Below are 21,146 nucleotides of genomic sequence, written 5' to 3'. Positions count from 1 at the left end.
ACTCTTTCCTAGCGTATGAGTACTTGGAAAAAGGCAGTCTAGCAAAAGCGCTGGCAAACGAGGAAGAAGCCAAGAGACTTGGTTGGAAAAGGAGGGTTAATATAGTGAAGGGTGTGGCTCACGCGCTCTCTTACATGCACCACGACCGATCCCCACCGATTGTACATCGTGACATCACCAGTGGCAATGTCTTATTGGACGAGGAGTACGGGGCTAAGGTGTCGGATTTTGGTACCGCAAAACTGCTCAAGATAGACTCTTCGAACTGGTCTGCCATTGTGGGTACGTACGGCTACATGGCTCCAGGTACAAAACGAACATATACCCAAATTATTAATTTAAGAAAAGATTTAGAAAAAAACATCAAAATATCTATTTTTATAACTTAGTCTTTGTTTCTGTCTTTGGTTTATTTCTATAGAACTTGCTTACACGATGAGAGTGACGGAGAAATGCGATGTGTATAGTTTCGGAGTTCTAGCGCTCGAAGTGTTGAGAGGCTCTCATCCGGGAGACGCGGTTTCTCCGTCTCCTTCTTCGCTAGCCAAAGAGAATGTCGAATTGGGTGATATACTGGACAAACGCTTGCCATTTCCATGGCGGATCGAAGAGCAGATCCGAAGGATTGCGGGAATCGCATTTCAGTGTCTTCATCCCGATCCTCTGTCTCGACCGACCATGCTTTGGATCTCCAACGTTCTGTCGTAGGGGGCCGATGAATTATAATATTTGGTACGTAATTCGTTCTTGATAATATTACTCATGCCAAAACCAGATTTTGTAACGCATCAAACAGTCTGCAAGGTATCACGTTCATGGTCAAGACAAGATTTGCCCATTTGAGCTGAATATATAATATAAATATGCATACATATACATTACCAAAAAAAAATGCATACATATATATTCATATACGTACAGATTTATGAAGCTCGTCATTATTTTTTCATTATAGTTTGCTCTCTCGTTCTTCTTGTAATCCGACTTATGTTGTCTTTTTCTGACAGAATAAGTCGTCTCCCACGGCAGAACATTGGAGATCAATGGTCCGGGTCCATATGTGTTCCCGTTAGTTTGGTTGAATTGTCTATTAAAAAAAAATACTAAGTTCATTCGGAATATGGGGAGCTTTGGAACGAACCAGAAGGTTCATACTGGAGTCAAAACGCACGCATACAACATTAAGGATGTTTTGGTCATTTGTACATCTGTCAAAAATGAATGAAGGAGATCTTCCGAATAATATTTTTTGTAATTTTAATGCCAATTACGTATATATATATTTTTTAATCAAGGACAGTTGGCTCATTACTCGACCTACACCGCTACACGCATCCAATATTTACTTACCATAATAATCTTGTAATTAGCATGTAATTACCTCTATTACACTGCGTTTCGATACGCCGTCGTTTTCACAAGGCGCTTTACCAATACAGAAGCATGGATACGTCGTCGTTTCAACTTTGACTGGTCGAATAAGCTCTTTTGACTTATTCCCAAAATTTTAGCAGAGAGAGAAAAAAAAAAAGACCCCTCTCTGCGATTTACTGACTACTACTGCTTTCCCTCTCCAGAGCAGAGAGAAAAGTCGGAGAACGAAGCGAAGAACCGCGAGTGACAGATACAACAATCGTGTCGCTTCCCGTCGGAGTCCAGACGATCTAGGGTTGTATCTCTCTCTCCATCGTGTTTGGCGGTCGGGTAGTGTAGATGGCAACTCCAGGGTCGGAGCGATTCGCGGTCACGCCGAGCACAGCGAGGGGATTGTCAATTACACCTGGGTCTAGGGTTTTGAAGGGCTCGCTCAGCGACGAATCTCTGTGGAAACGACTCAGAGAGGCTGGATTCGACGAAGAATCGATCAAGAAGAGGGACAAAGCGGCTCTCATCGCGTACATCGCGAAGCTCGAATCCGAGGTTTGCTTTGCTTCTCCATTTTCTGTGGAAGTATTTTTTTTGTTATCTGGGTCGGTTTTTTATTTAGCCGAGTTCTGAATTACTGATGCTTTTTTGTTTACTAGAAGAACCCGACTGTTAGGGTCGGGAAAAGGGTGGTGACTAGAGTAATCAATACGTGGAAACACAACTTGTAATAAGGGGTCGAAGAAATCTGAGAGTTTGGTTCTTTAGTTGAGGTGAATGTGGTACTCCTCCTGGGGGATATAGTGGATCAGACATCTTCTTAGTGGAATGCCCTTAATTGTTTCAGTAATTGGTGGTAAATATGTAGCCATTTTGCTGGTAAACCTTTTGTTTTCATTCAGTGGAAGGTTGAAATTCTTTGGATGGTAACTAATTTGTTCCCTAAAAGTAGAAAAGTTTGGGAATTTGGTTCTTTAGCTGAGGTGAATGGTGAATGTAATTCTCCTCCGGGGAGAGGTAATGGATAAGAGATGGCTTCCGGGAATGCCCTTAAATTTTCAGTTGTTGGTGGTGAAATCTGTTGCCTTTTTTTGGTAATTGGTAAACTTTTTGTTTTCATTCAGTAGTTCTTGAAAGTCGGGGTGTAGTTCTGACATTTTGGTGGATGCCTCTCGGCTTTTAGCCTTTTGGAAGAATTGCTTTCCTTCTGAGAATCTTGTTTTGATCTTATTTCCTCTTTTGTGCTTCTTGACTAAAAAGGTTACATGGGTTAATTTTCCGCGATGTTTGTCTTGTCAATATCTGGTTCTTATGAGTCTTAAGATGGATCATATTTGGTTGATCAAACTGGATGTAGGTGTATGACTACCAACACAACATGGGCCTTCTTCTGTTGGAGAAAAAGGAGCTGATATCAAAGTATGAGGAGATTAAGGCCTCTGTGGAGGTGGCAGAACTATCACACAAGCGTGATCAGTCTGCATATGCCTCCGCTTTGGCTGAAGCAAGAAAACGAGAAGAGAGTTTGAAGAAGGATTCAGGGATTGCAAAAGAATGTATTGCTAGTGTAAGATTATCATATATTTCAAAGCAAAGATAAATAGTCTTTCCTTTCCCTATGTCTGAATATCGATATTTCTAATTTTTTCAGTTGGAGAAGACTTTGCATGAGATGCGTGCAGAATGTGCTGAGACAAAAGTTGCTGCTGCGAATAAATTGTCTGAAGCTCAAATCATGATCGAAGATGCTCAGAAGAAATATGCTGAAGCTGAAACGAACATGCGTGCAGCAGAATCATTACAAATGGAGGCTACCCGCTATCACCGAATCGCAGATAGAAAGCTGAAGGAAGTTGAAGGTCGTGAAGATGATCTTGCTAGACGACTTGCATCGTTGAAGTCTGAGTATGTCTCATTTCATTCTCACACTGTCACTTTTTCTTTTATGTGCTTAGCAGAATTTGTCCTGTCAGTATTTTGACGCAAAATAATCGGAACACATGTTTAATGGTCCTTCAATGGTTCTTTGTTTTCATTCTTTAGGTCTGAAGCTAAGGAGAAAGAGATGATTCTGGAGAGACAAACCTTAAGTGAAAGGCAAAAGAGTTTGCAGCACGAGCATGAGAGGTTATTGGAAGCACAAGCTTCGCTGAATGAAAGAGAAGATCACATATTTGGTAGATCAAAAGAGTTAGCTCGACTCGAAAAGGATTTAGAGTCTGCAAGAGCCAAGCTTGAGGAGGAAAACAGAGCCTTGGAAGAGAGAAAGTCGGATTTGGAGCTTGCTGTGGCTTCCATTAAAAAAAGAGAAGAGGTGTTTATAAACATTAATATTTGCTGTTTTTGTTTGTTGTTTGATGCTTTCAGCAATCAGAAATATCTATGGCAGATAAGTTTTTGCTGTTGCATGAGATTTTTCTGTCTTTTCACTGGGGTAAACTAGGTTATCTTGGAGAGGGAAGCTTCACTACAGAAGAAGGAGCAAGAGCTGCTTGTTTCCCAAGAAAAAATTGCAAGCAAGGAATCCGTGAGTTATTTATCGATTTGTATTTTCCCTGCCTGTTTAACCCATAAAGCATATCTCGTAGGTATCCCTAATTAGTTTTTCTTATTGTTCACATTACTTCTGTATTTGTGGATTCTTATAGTAGACTTCATTGAACCAAAATTAGGTTTGTTTGTGAGAGCTAATGAAAAGTCTTTCGAACCTTGATGCAGGAACTAGTTCAGAAGGTTTTAGCCAATCAAGAAACTATTCTGAGGAAGAGAAGATCTGAAGTTGAAGCAGAACTGGAAAGTAAGCGCAAATTGGTGGAAGATGAAATTGAGAGCAAGAGACGGACTTGGGAATTAAGGGAGGTTGATATCAGTCAGCGGGAAGACCTAGTTAGTGAAAAAGAACATGACTTGAAAGTTCAATCGAGGGTCCTGACAGAGAAAGAAAAGGATGTAACAGAGAGGTCTAATATGCTTGACGAGAAAGAAAAGAAATTGAATGCTACAGAGAAAGAGATCAACCTTAAGGCAGCTCTTCTGGAAAAAGAGAAGCAAGAGATTAACAAATTGAAGCTAGATCTTCAGCAGTCCTTTTTATCATTAGAAGACAAGCAAAGACAAGTTGATTTTGCAACAGAGAAACTTGAAGCCTTGAAGAGTGAAACAAGCAAATTAACACTTCTGGAGATGAAACTCAAGGAAGAGCTGGATGCTTTGAGGGGTCAAAAGGTTGAACTGATGGCTGAAGCTGATAGACTGAAGGTGGAGAAAGCTAAGTTTGAAGTAGAGTGGGAGCACATTGATGTGAAAAGGGAAGAGTTAAGAAAAGAAGCAGAGCATATTGGTCGTGAAAGGGATGCTTTCTCTAGGTATCTGAAGGACGAGCGTGATAATCTCAGAGAAGAGAGGGATGCATTGAGAAATCAGCACAAACATGATGTGGAGTTGCTGAATCGTGAGCGTGAAGAATTCATGAACAAGATGGTGCATGAACATTCCGAGTGGCTTAGCAAGATTCAGAGTGAGCATGCTAACTTGATGTCGGGTATTGAGATGCAGAAGAGGGAATTGGAATACTGTATTGAAAAGAAACAAGAAGAATTGGAGAATAACTTGAGGGAGAGAGAGAAGGCTTTCGAACAGGAGAAGAAGATGGAACTCGAACATATCCAGTCTCGCAAGGAAATGGCAGAAAAAGAATTGGAACAGGTAACTGTGGAACTAAGGAGATTGGATGCTGAGAGGTTGGAGATTAAACTGGACCGTGAACGGAGGGAGAGAGAATGGGCTGAGTTAAAGGATTCAGTTGAGGAATTACAGCTTCAACGAGAAAAGCTAGAGAAGCAAAGGGAACTACTTCATGCTGAAAGAGAAGAAATCCTGCATGAGGCTGAAGAACTCAAAAAGTTGGAAAATCTGAAAGTCGCCTTAGACGATATGTCCATGGCTAAGATGCAGATCTCTAATCTAGAGCGTAGCTGGGCTAAAGTTTCTGCTTTGAAGAAGAAGATCGTCTCTCGGGATGACGAACCAGATTTACATAATGGAATTGGAACTGCACGTAATGGTGATGGTTATAACTCTTCTATGCAAAGACAGAACGACTCATCTCCTTCAGCCTCTACTCCATTTTCATGGATAAAACGATTCCATGAACTGATATCGAAGAATCCTGCGGAAAAATCTTCCACACACCAAGAAGGAAGACGCTTATCATCAGAAAGGTTGAAGTTAGATTCATCAGAAAGAGACGGCGAGAATGGAAAGCCAGATAAGGTTAGCAGAAAGGAACCAGCTGAGGCTGGTGAAAGACTTCAAGGTGGAAGGAAAAGAAGAGTTGATAGCTCATCTGGTAAAGGCACAACTGACCCATCTGTAATGCAGTATGGGAACGGTAACAAGAAGAAGAAACAAGATGGCATCCCCAGGTCAGCGGTACAAGTTGACACCCAGAGGTATATTGTATGATGTGAATTATTTTTAGTCTTACGTTTTATCTTGTAATAGCCACCTTGCACGTTCCGTTGCTTTAGGAGTGTCAACTTCTTTTTCTCCTCAAGTTGAACCTTTTAACCTTTTTTTTTCTCAGTTTAATACCCAATCCCCAAAATATGCCTGTGGACAAACACGAACTGCCATCATCAAGCCAAACCCGGACAGGTTCTGGGGAGAGTGGTGTGGTAGTGATCAGTGAAGTAGTGAAGATCACAAAAGCGAGTTATGAAGTGGTGGGACTTGGCACTGACAGCATTCAAGATCCTGATAATATGGGCTGCTTAGCAAATCCTGTGGCAGATTCCAATGCTACGGATCACATTGACGGAACTTGTGAGTTTGCTTCTGAAGCAGAAAGAAAGATTGGGGAAGAGACACACCAAAGTGGTCAAGATGATGATCTCAATCAGGTAGATTTCACCATAAATGACAAACACAGGATAGGTCATGTCTTTCAGTAGCTTTTTCCACAATCTCCATACTAGTATGTTTTAAATCATTATATTACACTGCAATGCTGTGCCCTTTTTCTTCTACTTTACATTCTTGAGACGGTAAATCTGAAGCAGGGACATGATGTGACAACATCTGCTAACGGGAAGGCGAAGAAGGCAGAAGGTGATAACTCCATGACATGAGATGGAAGTAGTTGTGTCCTGTCTCCATGGTAGGTGGCCATTGCAAGGAGACTTGGATGTTCTCATAGCTTTACTTCATTCATCAACAGAACATGGTTATAAGGTACCTTCTTGCCCTCCTGAAAACTCACACTGGCCTCTAAAACCCCGAAAGTTTCTGGTGAATGATGTTCTAATGACTGGTTTTTTGTTTCTTCTTGCAGAAAAAACCCTGACCCTTCACTTTTTTTTCTCTTAAATTTCAATCCTGGGCTTGTATTGTAAATGCTGAGATATATGATTGGTTAACTCTGGTTTCTCTGTTGTGATGCATAGAGTGGCTGCAGATTCCTGAATGAGTGGAATGATGGAGTAGTTAGGTAAGGATCCGAGATTGTGCATTATCAAAAGTGTGTTTTGCTTTCTGTTCATGTTTCGTGTGGTTCACCACATTGGCTTGTTTTTATCATTCTTTTTATTCTCTGGTTCCATTGATGTGTTGCTCACTTGCTTGCATATTGGCATATTGTGAGTGCGTGGTTTTCTACTTGTTAGGAAATATCCTTCCCTTGTGCTCGTTGGCTCTTACCAACGGTACTTTTTTGTCATTGCGGAAAAAATGTTTCCCATGGTTGTTTTTTTTTAAAAAAATTTTATTCTTTTCTAATGGTCATTTTCAGTTATACAAAACCAAACCACATAATATTTAGTTATATTAGAATCGATATGCGATTTTTTTTAAATTGATAAAATCAAATCGAGTTTATTAACATATTGAAAATTTCCTTAAAATAATTTTTTATTAATATAATATAAAAAATGAATAAAAGTATTTTTAAAATAAAAAAGTCAGAAAAAATAATCGTATTGAATTCTTTTCAAGTCATTAATGACCAATTAAAATCCATTTAGAACACATAAATAATTACTATTTTCCGAAAGTATGAAATTATTATTTTTTGGTTGAATAAAAGTATGAAATTATTGCGGCTATGAAATCCAAAACTGAACTCGGAAAAAACCCCAAATATATAACCTAGTAAATATATACATATATATATATATATTCCATTTTATATACAAATGATTTTTTTAAATATTTTTCGCTTTTCTGCAAATGTGTAATCTCGAGTAATGAAAATGAATTCCTCGAAAAAAAAGAGGGACAGGTTGATGGACCGGGCCATATCGAAAAAGCCCATGTCGGATCGAAGACAAGAACCATGAGACTTGAAAGAACATATACTTTTGCCTCAAAAAAAGTCAAGAAAGCCTAACTCTGGAAACCCAGTTTCTCTCAGGACGAGAACCTACACACTTCGATCTCTTCTCTCTCTCTCTCTCGCGCGCCTCTGTCGGATTTTCTTGCGCTTCTCTCTCTCGTTCACCCAACTTATCTCTCCGCTTGCTCCAAAGCTTATTGGTAATGGAATCTATTACGATGGGATGAACAGAAACCAGTTTTCTCCATATCTATCGATACAAAACCAGGTCCGTATTCTGTAATATATCGACATCAATGCCTGAAACGACCTCCGCATAATTGGGGATTTTTTACCTTCTTTGTGTTGTGTACGCTTTTGATGGAATATCATTTTGCTGCAACTGGCCCCTCTTGCGTCTTGAAATGATTTCCTGTGAATATTTTTCACTTTTCTGTCGGAAATTTGGTTGTCCCCTGCGAAGTGTATGTACTTTTCGCCAATTTGGGAGGAAAATTCAGAACTTTCTTTCTTTCTGGGTTTTTGAAGTTTGGTGCAAAATTTCCCTGTTTCGGTCTCTGTGGTTTATGTTTACATTAACAATGGGTAAAGTTCGGAGTTGTTTAAGAAATAGGTTCTGTTATTTAGCCGATTTGGTGAACAGATTTGCTTGCATGTTTCAGTCTCGTGCTTTTAATTTTTTAATGCAATTGTTATTAAATTAAGGAGGCGTGTTTCTGCAGTGATCTTGTATTTCAACAAAGGAACCTACAATGTATACAAGGGCAATAAAAAGGAATCAGAGATGGGGTTTGGTATTGCAGGAATCCAAATACCTAATTAGGCCGAAAGTTCGTGACTTTACTTGTTCCCGGTCCTATGGTCCTGCAAATATGTTAATGCATCATTCAACTCATGTTAGTTTGGCAAGAAAGTACCTCCCACATTCATTTTCTTTCCGCAGTATTGCCTCTGGAAACTGTTTAAGTTTGTTTGGGAATAGCCAGTTGCGTAGGTTTAGTTCTGAAGGTGATGGAAGCAATGCTAGTGAGAATAACCATATGCCTCTGAATAATGGTGATAAGTTAGACGAAGGAAAAACCCAGAAGGGAAAAAGTAGTTTTGTTGTTGGTCATTCTGATTCTCATGCTCAACTTGGCGAACAAGACCAGATTGATTGGCTTAACAATGAGAAACTTGCCACCGAGTTCAAAAAGAAGGAGTCACCTTTCCTTACTCGACGAGAAAGGTTCAAAAACGAGTTCCTTCGGAGAATCCAACCTTGGGAAAGAATTCATCTCTCCTGGGACACCTTCCCTTATTACATCCAGTAAGAACTGAAATTTTTTTATTTCCTGTCATCTTGTTTTTCTTTGTCCTAGACACATCCATTTTGCTGAAAATTTTGTTCAAACTCGTTTTTCGCAGCGAGTACACAAAAAAACTTTTGGTGGAATGTGCAGCTTCACATATAAGACAAAAAAGTGCAACTTCCACATATGGCGGCCGTTTAGCTTCTTCAAGTGGAAGGATACTGCTCCAGAGTGTCCCAGGTTTATTGTTGACTAGAAATGGCATTGCGGTGCTTGATGCTTCTATTCTTTGATCTTAAAAGTATAATTGGAAACGAAACATAGCATTTTGGTTGGCCAGCTATAATTTGGTGATGTCTATCCAGGAACCGAGCTTTACCGAGAGAGGCTAGTGCGTGCACTTGCTCAAGATTTACAGGTGCCCCTGTTGGTTCTTGACAGCAGCGCTCTTGCTCCTTATGTGAGATTCTTATCACTAATTTACTATAACATGGCTCAGTTTTTCTTTTCGTTGATGGGGTATGGATTTAACGTTTGTCTATTTTGGGTCAGGATTTTGCCGATGACTGCAATGAAGAATCAGAATCAGATGAAGAGAATGCAGAATCTGATGAGTGCACTTCAGAGTCAGAGGCTGAGGAAGAGAATGACGCTAATAATGAAGAGTGGACAAGCAGCAATGAGGCAAAAACAGATGGCAGCGATATTGATGAAGCTGATGTTGAGGCAACTGCCGAGGAAGCCCTCAAGAAGCTTGTGCCAAATTTAGAGGAGTTTGAAAAGGTATGATTTTCGTCAAGTGAGATTCAGTGCATCTGGTCAATGCAGATTCATAGGATGATAGTTTATCTTTTCTTTTGTCATACCCTATGGAAAACGTGAATCTCTCTGACCTTTTTGTATTGAAGTGGTTATGAAAGTTTTGAAATGATCAAGTATATAATGAGACTTGTCGACCAATCTAACTGGCTAACATTTGTCTAACTAATAATAAGCTTCTTTAGCTGGGAAATAAGTGAGGTCAGAAATGATAACAAAAATACCTAGATGAAGTTTTTGTTTCCTTTATAAAACATTGACGAAGCTTCTCTGTAGAGGTGCTCTGCTGAGGGTTTATTTTGAAATTGGAGATAATTAATTTCTTACTTATTCTCCGTGATTTCTCATATAATGCTCATTTTATGCCTTGTATTTCTGTGTGAAATTAATTTAGTCTGACATGGTTGTCCATGCAAGTGACAAAGTTTCCCTTTCTTTTTTTGTTTCCTGGAAGGTAAAAAAGGTTCCATCATGGATGTCGTATGTGTTCTGTATTTTTTTTTCTTGTCCAAATGATGTCTATTGCGTGATTCACTTGTTGAGTTTGGTAAATGTTGTATATCATTTTCTTCGTTGCTGAATCTTGTCAGAGGGTGTCTGAAGAATTACAAGGCTCCTGTGAGGAGTCAAACACTGCGACTATTGAGCAATCTGATAAAACCAAACGCCCACTCAAGAAAGGTAACTATCTTATGGCAAGTTTATTTTGCAGTTTGCTCAAAGAATTCTTGTTTAGTTGAATAGCCTAAGGACAACTCTGTATCATTATCCATGCTTATAATTCATCTCCATCCTGGTAGAAGCATTAGATGTATTTGAAATTACCTATTTACTTAATAAGCGTGATTTAGTTCTATTTTCTTGTCTGATCATTTTTTTTTCTTTGTTTCTCTCTAATTTTGCTCTTAATTGTTTCCTTTATCATTTGTCACGATGCTGATCTGGAATGTATTATTTGCAGGAGATCGAGTAAGATATGTTGGGCCTTCCGTAAAGGGCGAAGCAAAGCGTAGGTAACTATCTTCTCTGCACTTGTGCTCTTAAGATTTAAATTTTTTGCATCAATTTTAAGATATTGGTTTTACTTTGATTGGATATGACCGTGAAATGTGTTAATTAGTTAGTTTGAAGCTTTATTTGATTCTAGCAATTTGACTTAAATATGGATAAATAATATGAGCTCACTCCATTCAAGCTAGCAAGTTTTAGCGTTTGTAAGATACTGGAGGAAACAGTGTGATTTGTCTTATATTTTACATTGTTGCATTTGTGATTTTGCTTCCCTAGTGCTTTGCACCCATCTCTGGGATGTTATTTCACAGATATTTTCTTTTTGCTTGTCATGTACCTTTTAATGTATAATTAAATGTTTAAATCTTAGATTTGTTTGGTGCTTTGCTTGTAGATTTCTAACTTGTTCTTGTTTAACTTAGGGTAGAGAGAAGTTTTTAAGTAACTGATGTTTATAGATTTGGTTCACTTGGCAATTAGCTTTTCTGAGTAACTATTATGTGTTATACTTAGTTTGCAATTCTTGATTTCTTCTCTTTAACAATGAGCAAAGGTCGAGTTTGCCCCCCTTGTTTTGTCAATGAAGAGATAAAAGTAGCAGTTGTTCATCTCGTTTCTTATTGTCTCCTATTTTCACATTCCATTGTTGTATTAGTATTTGTTTCATAATTTTTTACTACGCAATTTGAATGGAAGATAATCTATTTTTGTCTTCCAAAAATCTGTGGCTATATATTTGCATTGTCAAGTTCGTTGTGTGCATGTTGTGGTATTGAAATCGGATTGGGACAAGTAGAGTAATTTTGGCCGTTTTAATCTTCTGATCTATTCCCGTTTCGCTGGATATATATACTTAATGTTGGTTTCTGAATGTCAGTGCTTGTTTGTTAATCATTTGTTTAAATCTGTGTCCATATTCTGGAAGATATGTAATTCTTTTGGCAACTCCAAAATGTGCCCAACTTTAGGAAATTGGGCTGTGAAAGCCGTCATTCTGTAAATCTTGGATATTATAACAAGTGACTGATTTGATTTATGTTAGGGAAACCCCCAAACTCAAGCTCATCAACTGGTAGTTTGATTCACCTTACATTATGTTGGCTTGTAAATGGATCACAGGGTCATTTTGGGGAAGATTCCTACATCTGATGGTCAAAAGTGTGCTTTTACAGTTATTCCTAACAGGTGGGTTGGTAAGTCGTACTGTAAACGTGGGACACACATGTCAAATCTCTTGTGATTTTTAGGGTAGTCTTTCACTTCCATGGTTCCTTCTTTCTTCTTCTGTCTACCTTTTGAGGGGTTGGAGATCTTCCTCGGCTCTATTTCTTTTTCTTCTGCCAAGTGTGGCTATCCACAGTGTGAACTGGATGTAGGGTTGATGTTTCCTTTTCCCTCTGGGAACCCCTTAAGTCTTCAGTTTCCGTGTTTCTCTTGGCAGCCGATCAGAGATGTAGCTCTTTCTTTCTAAGACTCTTGCAATGCTCGAGTCTTGAGCACGTAAGAGTTTCCCTGTTCATAATTTTGGTTTCGTATGTTGGTTTTCCATCTGTGATGCTATGCTTTTTTCATTGATTATTTTTATTGTTATGTAAGTAAACCTAGGTTATTTGGTGTAAGCTTGTGGTTAAGAAGAACATCAACAATTGGTAGTGGAACTTCTTATGCATTATGAATAAGGTGTTCTGAATTGTCACTTTCTATTTTTAAGCGCTTAAATATGTTCAAAGATTCATTGTTCTGATAATATTTCATGAACCTATTACTGCTTGCTCCGCTCAATAGTGGCTATAGTTTTCTATTCAGCTGCCCATCAACTACGGTGATTATAGCCATTTGGTTGGTTTTATGTGTTTGAAAATGATTGTAGAGCTTTTGAGTTGTATAATTCAGGTCAATGGTTGGATATGAATCAAACTGCTGTTACAGTATTATTTATCTGATTTGTTCATTCAGTTTCTCATCTGCATTATGACTTTTGTTTCGAATGTCCTTTCCTAGTGGTGCAATGTCATTTTCTGAGCTTAAGAGTTGTCTTAGGAACTGAAAATGATAGTGATCTTTGCTAGAGGTACATGTCATTATGATCTTGCATTCACTAAGGTGATTGTTAGAGTTTAATATCATCACTAAATGCCTACGTTGATGATAGTTATGATGATGCTGATGATATATTCATTTTCTTTTTGCATTTACTGTTTTTGCAGTGTATTTTGCACTAAAAAAGCTATATTTATAAATCCCCTAGCTATTCCAAAGATAGTTATGTTCTTGTGTTATATATAGAAGAAGGGTTACCGGATACTATATATTTTGGTCGTCAGCCAAAATGTTTATGTACTTGCAGGATACTCTCTAGTGGACAACATGGAAGCGTATTAGAGGTGAGTGGAAACAGTGTAGCTGTCATTTTTGAAGATAGTGGTGAAGCACCATCAGAGGGAAGTGAGGAGAAACCCACAGAGGAGTCTCAGGCGCCACCTTGTTACTGGATAGATGGTATGTCTTTATTGTAATTATGTCTCAACATTCTATCGGGCTGATTGATCCTTATAAATTTTGAGTCATTGCTCTATTAAAGATGCTTGACAGCATATTTAATGTAAGCTAACTGATATATTTTCTGTGCAGCTAAAGACCTGAAGCATGATTTGGATCTGCAAGCTGAAGATGGTTACATTGCCATGGAGGCTTTATTTGAGGTATATTTTGATGTTACATAATCTTTCTTGTTTTATTGTAGTTACATGTTAGTTTCAGCCATAGATATACATGTACACACCCCACATCTAAATCTCAAATTCTCCTGGTTCGGAACAGATGATACTTGACAGTAGCATGTGTTCAATTTGGAACTGCAAATTACTTTTTAACTTTGAAACTTATGTATGGGCGTTTCAATTCCTGCTTTGTTCTTGGGCTATTCCCAAGGGTTAATTTAACATTTTTCTGTTAACAAGGGTTCTTATTCTTTTGGCTTCAAAAGTTCATCACTGTGTGTAATAAAAATCTGCAGTTGAGTTCATGCAATCCACGCAACCATTATAAACATGTACTGATTTTTCTTCTGAATCTACTTAATCTCCTCCTTTGTAGGTTTTGCAATCCACACAACCACTTATTGTCTATTTTCCAGACTCGTCCCAGTGGTTGTCTAGAGCTGTACCTAAGTCAAAACGGAAGGAATTTGTAGGTAAAGTTCAGGAAATATTTGATAAAGTATCAGGCCCTGTAGTTATGATTTGTGGGCAGAACAAGGTTGAGACAGGCTCAAAAGAGAGGGAGAAATTTGTAAGCTTGTCGCTCTGTTTACCATTTCTTCCCAATGCTTTCTATGATAAGTGGATAAATTTTGAGTTTTTTCGTTGTTTTTCATTGTGAACAGACTATGATACTCCCAAACTTTAGCCGCCTTGCGAAGCTGGTAATTTTCAATAAACATCGAACTAGCAAGTTTAAAATATATTCATTGACTGTTGATAGCTTGTTTTGTTATAGTGGTTAAATTTTGACCTGAGTAAGATTCTTCTAACATCTTTTGATGTGATCAAGTATTAAAGGCTTGACTAGTTCTTTAACCTTGCTGAACCTGTAGAATCCTGACAGTAAATCAGTCACACTTCAGCGATTTTGCTTGCATTTAGCTTCACATGTTGAAGATTATGAATAATGAATTTGACATTTTTTCTTCTCCTTTTTTTATGTTATAACTGTTAGAATATTCTGGTCTGCATTTAATAAATATGTCCCCCTGCATTGTCACATTCTATGTTCTGACAGTTTATTAAAAAAAAATTCCTTAACGCATTTGTGTGCTACAGCCTCTTCCTTTGAAGCGACTCACTGAGGGACTCACGGGACGGAAGAGATCAGAGGATAATGAGATATACAAGCTCTTCACTAATGTTTTGCGCTTACAACCTCCTAAGGTAAACCTAACGTGTAATGAAACTTTATCCATGATGATCATGGATTCGTGAGATTGTTGTTATGTGGACTTAGAAAACAGGTGTGGTGGTATAGATGCATAGTGCAAGTCATTCTTTGAGGCACAATAACATTTGGAGATATATCTCTCTGACAACTGTAATGGCAGATAACAAGGGAAAATGTTTAACCTTGGTTCCTCACAATAATCCTCTTAGATTGTGGACAAAGTAGAAAATAAGTAGGCTATTTGTCAGGTTTTCCTGTTCTACATTCTTGTTAGGTTTCCATGTATTAGAGACTACATTCTCCGAACAACTCCAAGTAGGAATAGTACAAAATTTTCTGAGTAGAAATGGTTCGAAATATAGAAATCTATGGTTCCAGTGGAAGATTTTTCGTATATTCCCATTTGTCTACTACGGGTACGGTTGCTATGTCTCCTTCTTGCAAAGCTTCATTGTCATGTAAGAACCTGTCCATCTGTCCTAAGTAAAAGTCATTTCCAGTAGTTTCATCAAAGAGACATTGTAAAAGCCAGGAGACCCAATATGACTTACAAACTCTTTACATGTACCACAGATCACAATAATCCTTTTTATTCAATCTGGGTATATATCAGTCGTGTCTTGCTGCTATTTACTCCTTGAGATATCTGCTTATTTTGCTTTTCATCACGTTACTTGATGCTTTGTTTTGTGCAGGAAGAAGATACCCTCAGAGTATTCAATAAACAAGTAGAAGAAGATAGGAGGATAGTGATATCTCGGAGCAATTTAAACGAGTTGAGAAAGGTACATAGATCTTGTTAAGATTTCATTGGTGGAAAGGGAGTCGAAATTTTGGAGACTTTAATTCATCTTTATAACACTGCATGAACAATTTCCCAGGTTCTTGAGGAGCATGAGTTATTGTGCACTGACTTATACCAAGTGAACACCGACGGCGTGATATTGACAAAGCAAAGTGCGTAACTCCCGTGAAAATGCTTTGTTCTGTGGATTTCTTTTTTCAGTTATGATCTATGGATATCGAACAAGTTGTCCATTTATGATTCTAACTTGTAGTCTGTCACACACATGCACATAACACACATGGGCAGACACATTGAGCTGGCCGTGCTAACAAATACAGGCTATGTTGGCTCATTGAAAACAATGCTATACAGTTTCACATTGTGGCTTTTATTTATTTGCAGAAGCTGAGAAATTTGTCGGCTGGGCCAAAAACCATTATTTATCTGCTTGTCCAAATCCAATTGTTAAAGGAGGGCGCTTGTATCTTCCCCATCAAAGGTATTTGTATTGTTTGTAACTTTCTGTGGCGATTTTGGATTTGTTATCTTACTGTTGTTTTCCTCTTGTGAAGCCTGGAAATTGCAATTTTGAGGTTAAGGGAGCAAGAAATTTTTTCTCAGAAACCCTCGCAGAGCTTGAAGGTTTGGCTTCCCTCTGGTTTTCTGTTAAAATAGATGTCGGCAGCTTTATAGCGTGATGTTTAACAGATAATTTCTTGTAGAATCTTGCCAAGGGTGAGTATGAGGGTAACTTTGTGTCAGCTGTGGTAAGCCCTGGAGAAATTGGTGTCAAATTTGACGACATTGGAGCGCTTGAAGATGTTAAAAAGGCATTGAATGAGCTGGTCATTCTTCCCATGAGAAGGCCAGAGCTTTTCTCCCATGGGAATCTCTTACGAGTACTGAAATCTGTTTGATATATATAGTTCTTTTTTCTTAAGTAAATATATATATATATATGTATACTCTTTCGGTGTGCTCGTTTCCCTGATGGCATGTGTTTTCTTCCAGCCTTGCAAAGGCATATTGCTTTTTGGTCCTCCCGGTACTGGTAAAACACTCCTTGCAAAGGCGCTCGCTACAGAAGCTGGTGCAAACTTCATTAGCATAACTGGCTCAACCCTTACGTCAAAGGTACACAGAAATCATTAGTTTTCTGAAGTTATACAGCTTGGTTGTGTTACTATATACGACAATTCGCTCCACTGAATAAACATTCGAAACCAGACAATAAATTATGTTTGTATTTCAAGCACTTTTTCTGTAGTTTTTCCCTCCGTTGGGATCCTAGTTTGGTGTTTATTTCTAGTATTTAAATGTACATATGTTTCAGTGAACTAGAGAGAGTGTTTGCTTAATCTTTCCACACTCTACGTTTGATGCAGTGGTTTGGAGATGCAGAAAAACTTACTAAGGCTCTGTTCTCCTTTGCCAGCAAGCTAGCACCTGTCATTATATTTGTTGATGAGGTGAGAATTTCATGTAAAACTTTTCTTGTGCCATAGTTTTCAAGGCACATTGTGGTTTATAAATATCATTTTTTTTTTCTTTGCCTCTAGTAGGAATATGTTCTAATTGTAAAAGGTGCTTTTTAAGGACTGACAATAAATTGTTTCTCTGGCAGATTGACAGTCTTTTGGGTGCTCGTGGTGGTGCTTTTGAGCACGAGGCAACTCGAAGAATGAGAAACGAGTTCATGGCAGCTTGGGATGGTCTGAGAACAAAAGACAGCCAAAGAATCCTCATTCTTGGTGCTACAAACAGGCCCTTTGATCTTGATGATGCTGTCATTCGCCGTCTACCAAGACGGTATAACCTGCGTTTGAGATTCACTTGTCTCAGTCTGTATTAGTGTGAGCAGCCCTCTCATGGAACGTTTCATGGTGCTTCTGTTTTTAGGATATACGTTGACTTACCGGATGCAGACAACCGGTTGAAGATCCTGAAAATATTTCTTGCACAAGAAAATCTGGAAGGCGATTTCCAGTTCCACAAACTTGCACAGGAAACTGAAGGATATTCAGGCAGTGATCTGAAGGTTGGTCATTCGGGTTTGGATCTGCAAGTGTTGAGCTTCTGGTACATGAAAAGTTATTTTCATGATTTTTCTCCATTTTTGCGTTGCAGAATCTTTGCATTGCTGCAGCATACAGGCCTGTCCAGGAACTGTTGCAGGAAGAAAACAAGGTACGGGTTCCAGATTGCGCATGATTAGCTTCTTAATATTGTTCTATTGTGTGTTAAGATGTCCTCATCTCTAGGCCGTGTCTCCTCAGGGTGCGAGAGATGAGGCAAGTCCATTGCTACGGCCGCTGATGTTGGATGACTTCATTCAGTCTAAAGCCAAGGTATTGTATCATACAGTTCCCTTGTCTACTTCATACTCTTATCCGACAGCACTTGGTCTGAACAGATTAGATGTTTCTGGAACTAAATAGCAGTTTAGTGGTTTGTCTAAAGATCATGTGACGGATTTCTATATATGTTTCATCTCCCGGGAATTAAAAAGTTGAAAGAGAAAACGAATCGATTGATTCTTCAAGTTTGTATTTTTGTTTGCTCCCTCTTAGCTGATTGGAAAAAAAAAAGCATTACTTCCTTGAAACCCAAGTTTTGCATATAAGTTGCAAAAGGGTGAACAAGATTTATATAGGTTGTGCAGTAATCACGTAGAACAAGGGTTCATGAGATAAACCCTAAACCCCATATCCCATGAGATGAATGGCTCAATACAGATTGATCATATGATGCCATTGAAAATTTGCAGGTGAGTCCGTCTGTGGCGTACGACGCAACGACGATGAACGAGCTGAGGAAATGGAACGAGCAATACGGGGAAGGAGGGAGCCGGAGAAAGTCCCCTTTCGGCTTCTGATGATGCTAACCTCTGAATCACAGTTAGGAATCAGAACGAAGAGCCGAGTTTTGAGTAGGTCAAGCTTTTTTCAAGATGTGGGTTTAGGGTTTTTCTCAAAGAGGCAGTGACTCTGGTTTCAGAAGAACCTCCAAAGGAAAATGCCAAATCCAAATGTACCAATTTATATCTCAGTCAAATAATTCTTTTTTACCTCTTTTCCCTGTAATTGGTTTAACTGTTTGGTTTACTGCATCAGATATTACAAACTCTTAAACAGTTTTTCCATCTAAGAAAAAAAAATCCAAACATGAAAATACCATATATAATATTCTCTTATGTCAAAATTTTAAATTTTTTTCTTCCTAAGTGTGGGATGAATAAAGGCTTCACATGCTTATTAATTATTATGGGCAGAGTGGAAAATTCCAATGTTTATAAGCTTTGGCACCCCTACTATTGTAACTTATTTAATAGAATTAAATTCAATTAATTATTTGAAATTAGTTTTTCCAATTATACTCAATTGACACAATTGAAGACGTGCACAAATCAAATCTTTAGAATTTTTTTTTTCATTCTCAAATAAATTAATTAAAAAAAGGACCAAGAGATAAGAGCCATTATGCTTTTTGTCCACGACTCTTTCAATTTTTCTAAGGAAAAAACTATTAGGGATTTTAATCCCAAAAAAAAAAAACTAAAACCTGGTTTTAGATAACCTCTAAATGGTGGCGCGGACACTACGTGACAATCGTTGTTATGTTTTGTGTAAAAAAGAGAAAGGATAATTGATGAATACATAAAAAAAATAGAAATTTAGTTTTGCCATAGTACAATTAGTTGGCAACCCTATTGTATTCCTTATTTTATAATATTTTTATTTATGATTCATTACAAAATTATAACAATAAATTTTTTCGACTTGATCATCGGATAAAACGTTTTTATAAGAATATAAATTCGTATTGATTTTTTTTAGTAAACTAAGGATCCACCATAAATTATAGAGGATTATATTTTTACTAGTGATTGATAATATATCCTCAAATTCAAATAAGGTCTTATTTACACAATTGATACAAACTATTGTTTATAATATATATGAATATTTGGATCTACGTAGAGATTAGATGAATAATATTCAAATTAAATAAATAGATTTTCTCTTTACTTTAATTTATTTTTGGATTTACAAAAATATAATCCTTAGAATTTCTGTTCTAGTTATTGGAAAAATCCAATCCTAATTGGATAAGGATTGAAGACCATAATTCTAGGAATCATAGTTGGACAAAGTAACAATATACTTTGATTTATAAAATTTTAATTTAATTAAATTATTCAATAAATACTCAACTTTCGAAATATCAATTTATAAAGACTACATGATTCTATTATTTCAACACAAGTTTTTTTATGTTAACACATATATAAGAAGACCAATACTATAATGATTACCCAACCCTTAATTTTGTAAAGGCTATAATTTATTCAAAGAGTGGAAATGTGAAGCTTATAAAATTCAATTTCCCCTATACAATTTGAGAGGACGGTCAAATATTCTAAAAATAATAATAAATTGAATACATACTATACGTAAAGATATTCCCCTTTCGTCGAAATAGATACAGATGTCCTTTTTTTTTTTTTTTTGTCCTATATATAGGCACGTGAGGAGCCGCTCCTAAAGCACGTGATCTTCCTCTGTTCTCCGTTCAGAGAAGCGCCGAACTCCTCTCTGGTTCCGTCCGTAGGGCAAATCCATGGCTCCTGCTGTTCACCCTCCATCTTCACCTGCACTCCCAAGGTATTTCTGTGGGAGAAAATGCAAAACATGCAAAAACTCGTATTTGATATTAATGGGTCTCATTTGTTTCTGGGTTTTTTTTTTGGTTGCATGACATTGTCGTTTAATCTCTCGTTTTACATCAACCAAAATGTCATCTTTGTTCCTGTTTTCCATTTTTTTGAGTTTAATATTGGAATTTTAAAGGGGTTTTGTATTTTTCCATGATTAAAACAGCGATTCGGATGAGAGATACGCAAATGTGAAATGGGAAGAGCTTGGATTTGCTCTGACTCCTACGGATTATATGTACGTGGCGAAATGCCAAAAGGGAGAGAGCTTTTCAGAGGGCAAAATCGTTCCTTATGGGAACATTGACATAAGCCCTTGTTCGGCAATTCTGAATTATGGACAGGTACTTGTGATTTATTGTCCCTTTTGGACCAAAGGGTCTCCCTAGTTTTGATCTTTAACAAAGCAAGTTTTCTTGTTTGGTAGTGCATAGAAATTCTCATGTTCGAGTGCTTGTGGAACGACCAGAACCTGCGAAAGTGTTAAATCTCATAGATAAAAGCCATTTCTTTGGAGGGTTTCTGCTAGTTTCCCTGTTTTAGTACTGAACCGATCAAAAGAACATGGGTTATACGCAATAAAATGGAGACTTGAGGAGGATATTGTACGTGTAAAACCCTTCCATACTGAGGAAAAAGTCCTAGGCAAAATAAACCATGGATGCTTTGTGTCAATGTGTCATATCCACAGGTTCTATTCCCTTTTTTTATTGAGTAGTGCACAAGAAATCTAAGCCTCTATGATATTATTATGAAAAGCTGCTTTATATTGTTTCAACTCCTAGTGTATGGTGCTGGTTGTGTTTTAGGGGTTATTTGAAGGGCTAAAGGCTTATAGGACAGAAGATGGACGGATAATGCTCTTCCGCCCTGACCAAAATGCTCTCCGTA

At 37.7% G+C, this 21,146-nt stretch overlaps 4 protein-coding genes across 8 annotated transcripts in view; all 4 read left to right on the top strand.

The window, feature by feature from the left end:
* LOC104826509 (MDIS1-interacting receptor like kinase 2-like) overlaps positions 1–1,316 on the top strand; it is a 4,667-nt gene extending 3,351 nt beyond the window's left edge. The window contains exons 2-4 of one of the 2 annotated variants that reach the window (XM_010559246.1): positions 1–306; positions 422–732; positions 1,008–1,316. In XM_010559246.1, coding sequence (XP_010557548.1) covers positions 1–306; positions 422–708 — 593 coding nt within the window. In that variant the 3' untranslated portion in view covers positions 709–732; positions 1,008–1,316. Of the gene's footprint in view, positions 307–421; positions 733–1,007 lie in introns of those variants that run through there. The other variant, XM_010559247.1, reaches the window with a different exon arrangement.
* Positions 1,317–1,521: 205 nt separating this feature from the next.
* LOC104826508 (protein CROWDED NUCLEI 4-like) lies at positions 1,522–6,904 on the top strand. 2 transcript variants are annotated; one of them, XM_010559245.2, is made up of 9 exons: positions 1,522–1,920; positions 2,723–2,932; positions 3,017–3,270; positions 3,409–3,679; positions 3,809–3,892; positions 4,084–5,816; positions 5,951–6,266; positions 6,426–6,597; positions 6,698–6,904. In XM_010559245.2, the coding sequence occupies exons 1-8, from the start codon at positions 1,714–1,716 to the stop codon at positions 6,492–6,494; spliced, it is 3,144 nt and encodes a 1,047-aa protein (XP_010557547.1). In that variant the 5' UTR covers positions 1,522–1,713; the 3' UTR covers positions 6,495–6,597; positions 6,698–6,904. The 2 variants fall into 2 exon arrangements, with proteins under 2 accessions (XP_010557547.1, XP_010557546.1); XM_010559244.2 differs by having other exon boundaries at positions 6,423–6,597.
* Positions 6,905–7,787: 883 nt separating this feature from the next.
* LOC104826507 lies at positions 7,788–18,719 on the top strand. 3 transcript variants are annotated; one of them, XM_010559241.2, is made up of 25 exons: positions 7,788–7,964; positions 8,419–9,005; positions 9,104–9,228; positions 9,354–9,448; positions 9,541–9,771; positions 10,398–10,488; positions 10,769–10,820; positions 11,938–12,003; positions 13,166–13,317; positions 13,450–13,520; positions 13,915–14,109; positions 14,204–14,242; positions 14,640–14,747; positions 15,450–15,539; positions 15,636–15,711; positions 15,944–16,040; positions 16,114–16,183; positions 16,264–16,440; positions 16,553–16,675; positions 16,927–17,010; positions 17,166–17,350; positions 17,441–17,579; positions 17,669–17,728; positions 17,818–17,889; positions 18,309–18,719. In XM_010559241.2, exons 2-25 carry the CDS (start codon positions 8,449–8,451, stop codon positions 18,414–18,416), a joined length of 3,063 nt encoding a protein of 1,020 aa, XP_010557543.1. In that variant the 5' UTR covers positions 7,788–7,964; positions 8,419–8,448; the 3' UTR covers positions 18,417–18,719. The 3 variants fall into 3 exon arrangements, with proteins under 3 accessions (XP_010557543.1, XP_010557545.1, XP_019059726.1); XM_010559243.2 differs by lacking the exon at positions 11,938–12,003; XM_019204181.1 differs by lacking the exon at positions 7,788–7,964 and having other exon boundaries at positions 8,402–9,005.
* Positions 18,720–20,077: 1,358 nt separating this feature from the next.
* The window catches only part of LOC104826506 (branched-chain-amino-acid aminotransferase 6), a 3,188-nt gene continuing 2,119 nt past the window's right edge, over positions 20,078–21,146 (top strand). The window contains exons 1-3 of the mRNA XM_010559240.1: positions 20,078–20,205; positions 20,422–20,599; positions 21,065–21,109. Coding sequence (XP_010557542.1) covers positions 20,162–20,205; positions 20,422–20,599; positions 21,065–21,109 — 267 coding nt within the window. The 5' untranslated portion in view covers positions 20,078–20,161. The remainder of the gene's footprint in view (positions 20,206–20,421; positions 20,600–21,064; positions 21,110–21,146) is intronic.

The sequence above is a fragment of the Tarenaya hassleriana genome, unplaced genomic scaffold, assembly GCF_000463585.1.
Source record: "Tarenaya hassleriana unplaced genomic scaffold, ASM46358v1 Cleome5, whole genome shotgun sequence".
Taxonomy (NCBI): Eukaryota; Viridiplantae; Streptophyta; class Magnoliopsida; order Brassicales; family Cleomaceae; genus Tarenaya; species Tarenaya hassleriana.
The sequence above is the reverse complement of the archived record's forward strand: the minus strand, read 5'-3'. Positions and strand labels throughout refer to the sequence as shown.

Bases quoted from the DNA above. Each gene is read 5' to 3' on its own strand.
- LOC104826507 (XM_010559241.2), top strand. From the start codon at position 8,449: ATGTATACAAGGGCAATAAAAAGGAATCAGAGATGGGGTTTGGTATTG. The intron at 10,821-11,937 runs GTAACTATCTTC...AATGGATCACAG, and splicing joins AAGGGCGAAGCAAAGCGTAG to GGTCATTTTGGGGAAGATTC. The intron at 16,441-16,552 runs GTACTGAAATCT...GTTTTCTTCCAG, and splicing joins CCCATGGGAATCTCTTACGA to CCTTGCAAAGGCATATTGCT.
- LOC104826508 (XM_010559244.2), top strand. From the start codon at position 1,714: ATGGCAACTCCAGGGTCGGAGCGATTCGCGGTCACGCCGAGCACAGCG. The intron at 1,921-2,722 runs GTTTGCTTTGCT...AACTGGATGTAG, and splicing joins TCGCGAAGCTCGAATCCGAG to GTGTATGACTACCAACACAA. The intron at 3,893-4,083 runs GTGAGTTATTTA...ACCTTGATGCAG, and splicing joins AAATTGCAAGCAAGGAATCC to GAACTAGTTCAGAAGGTTTT.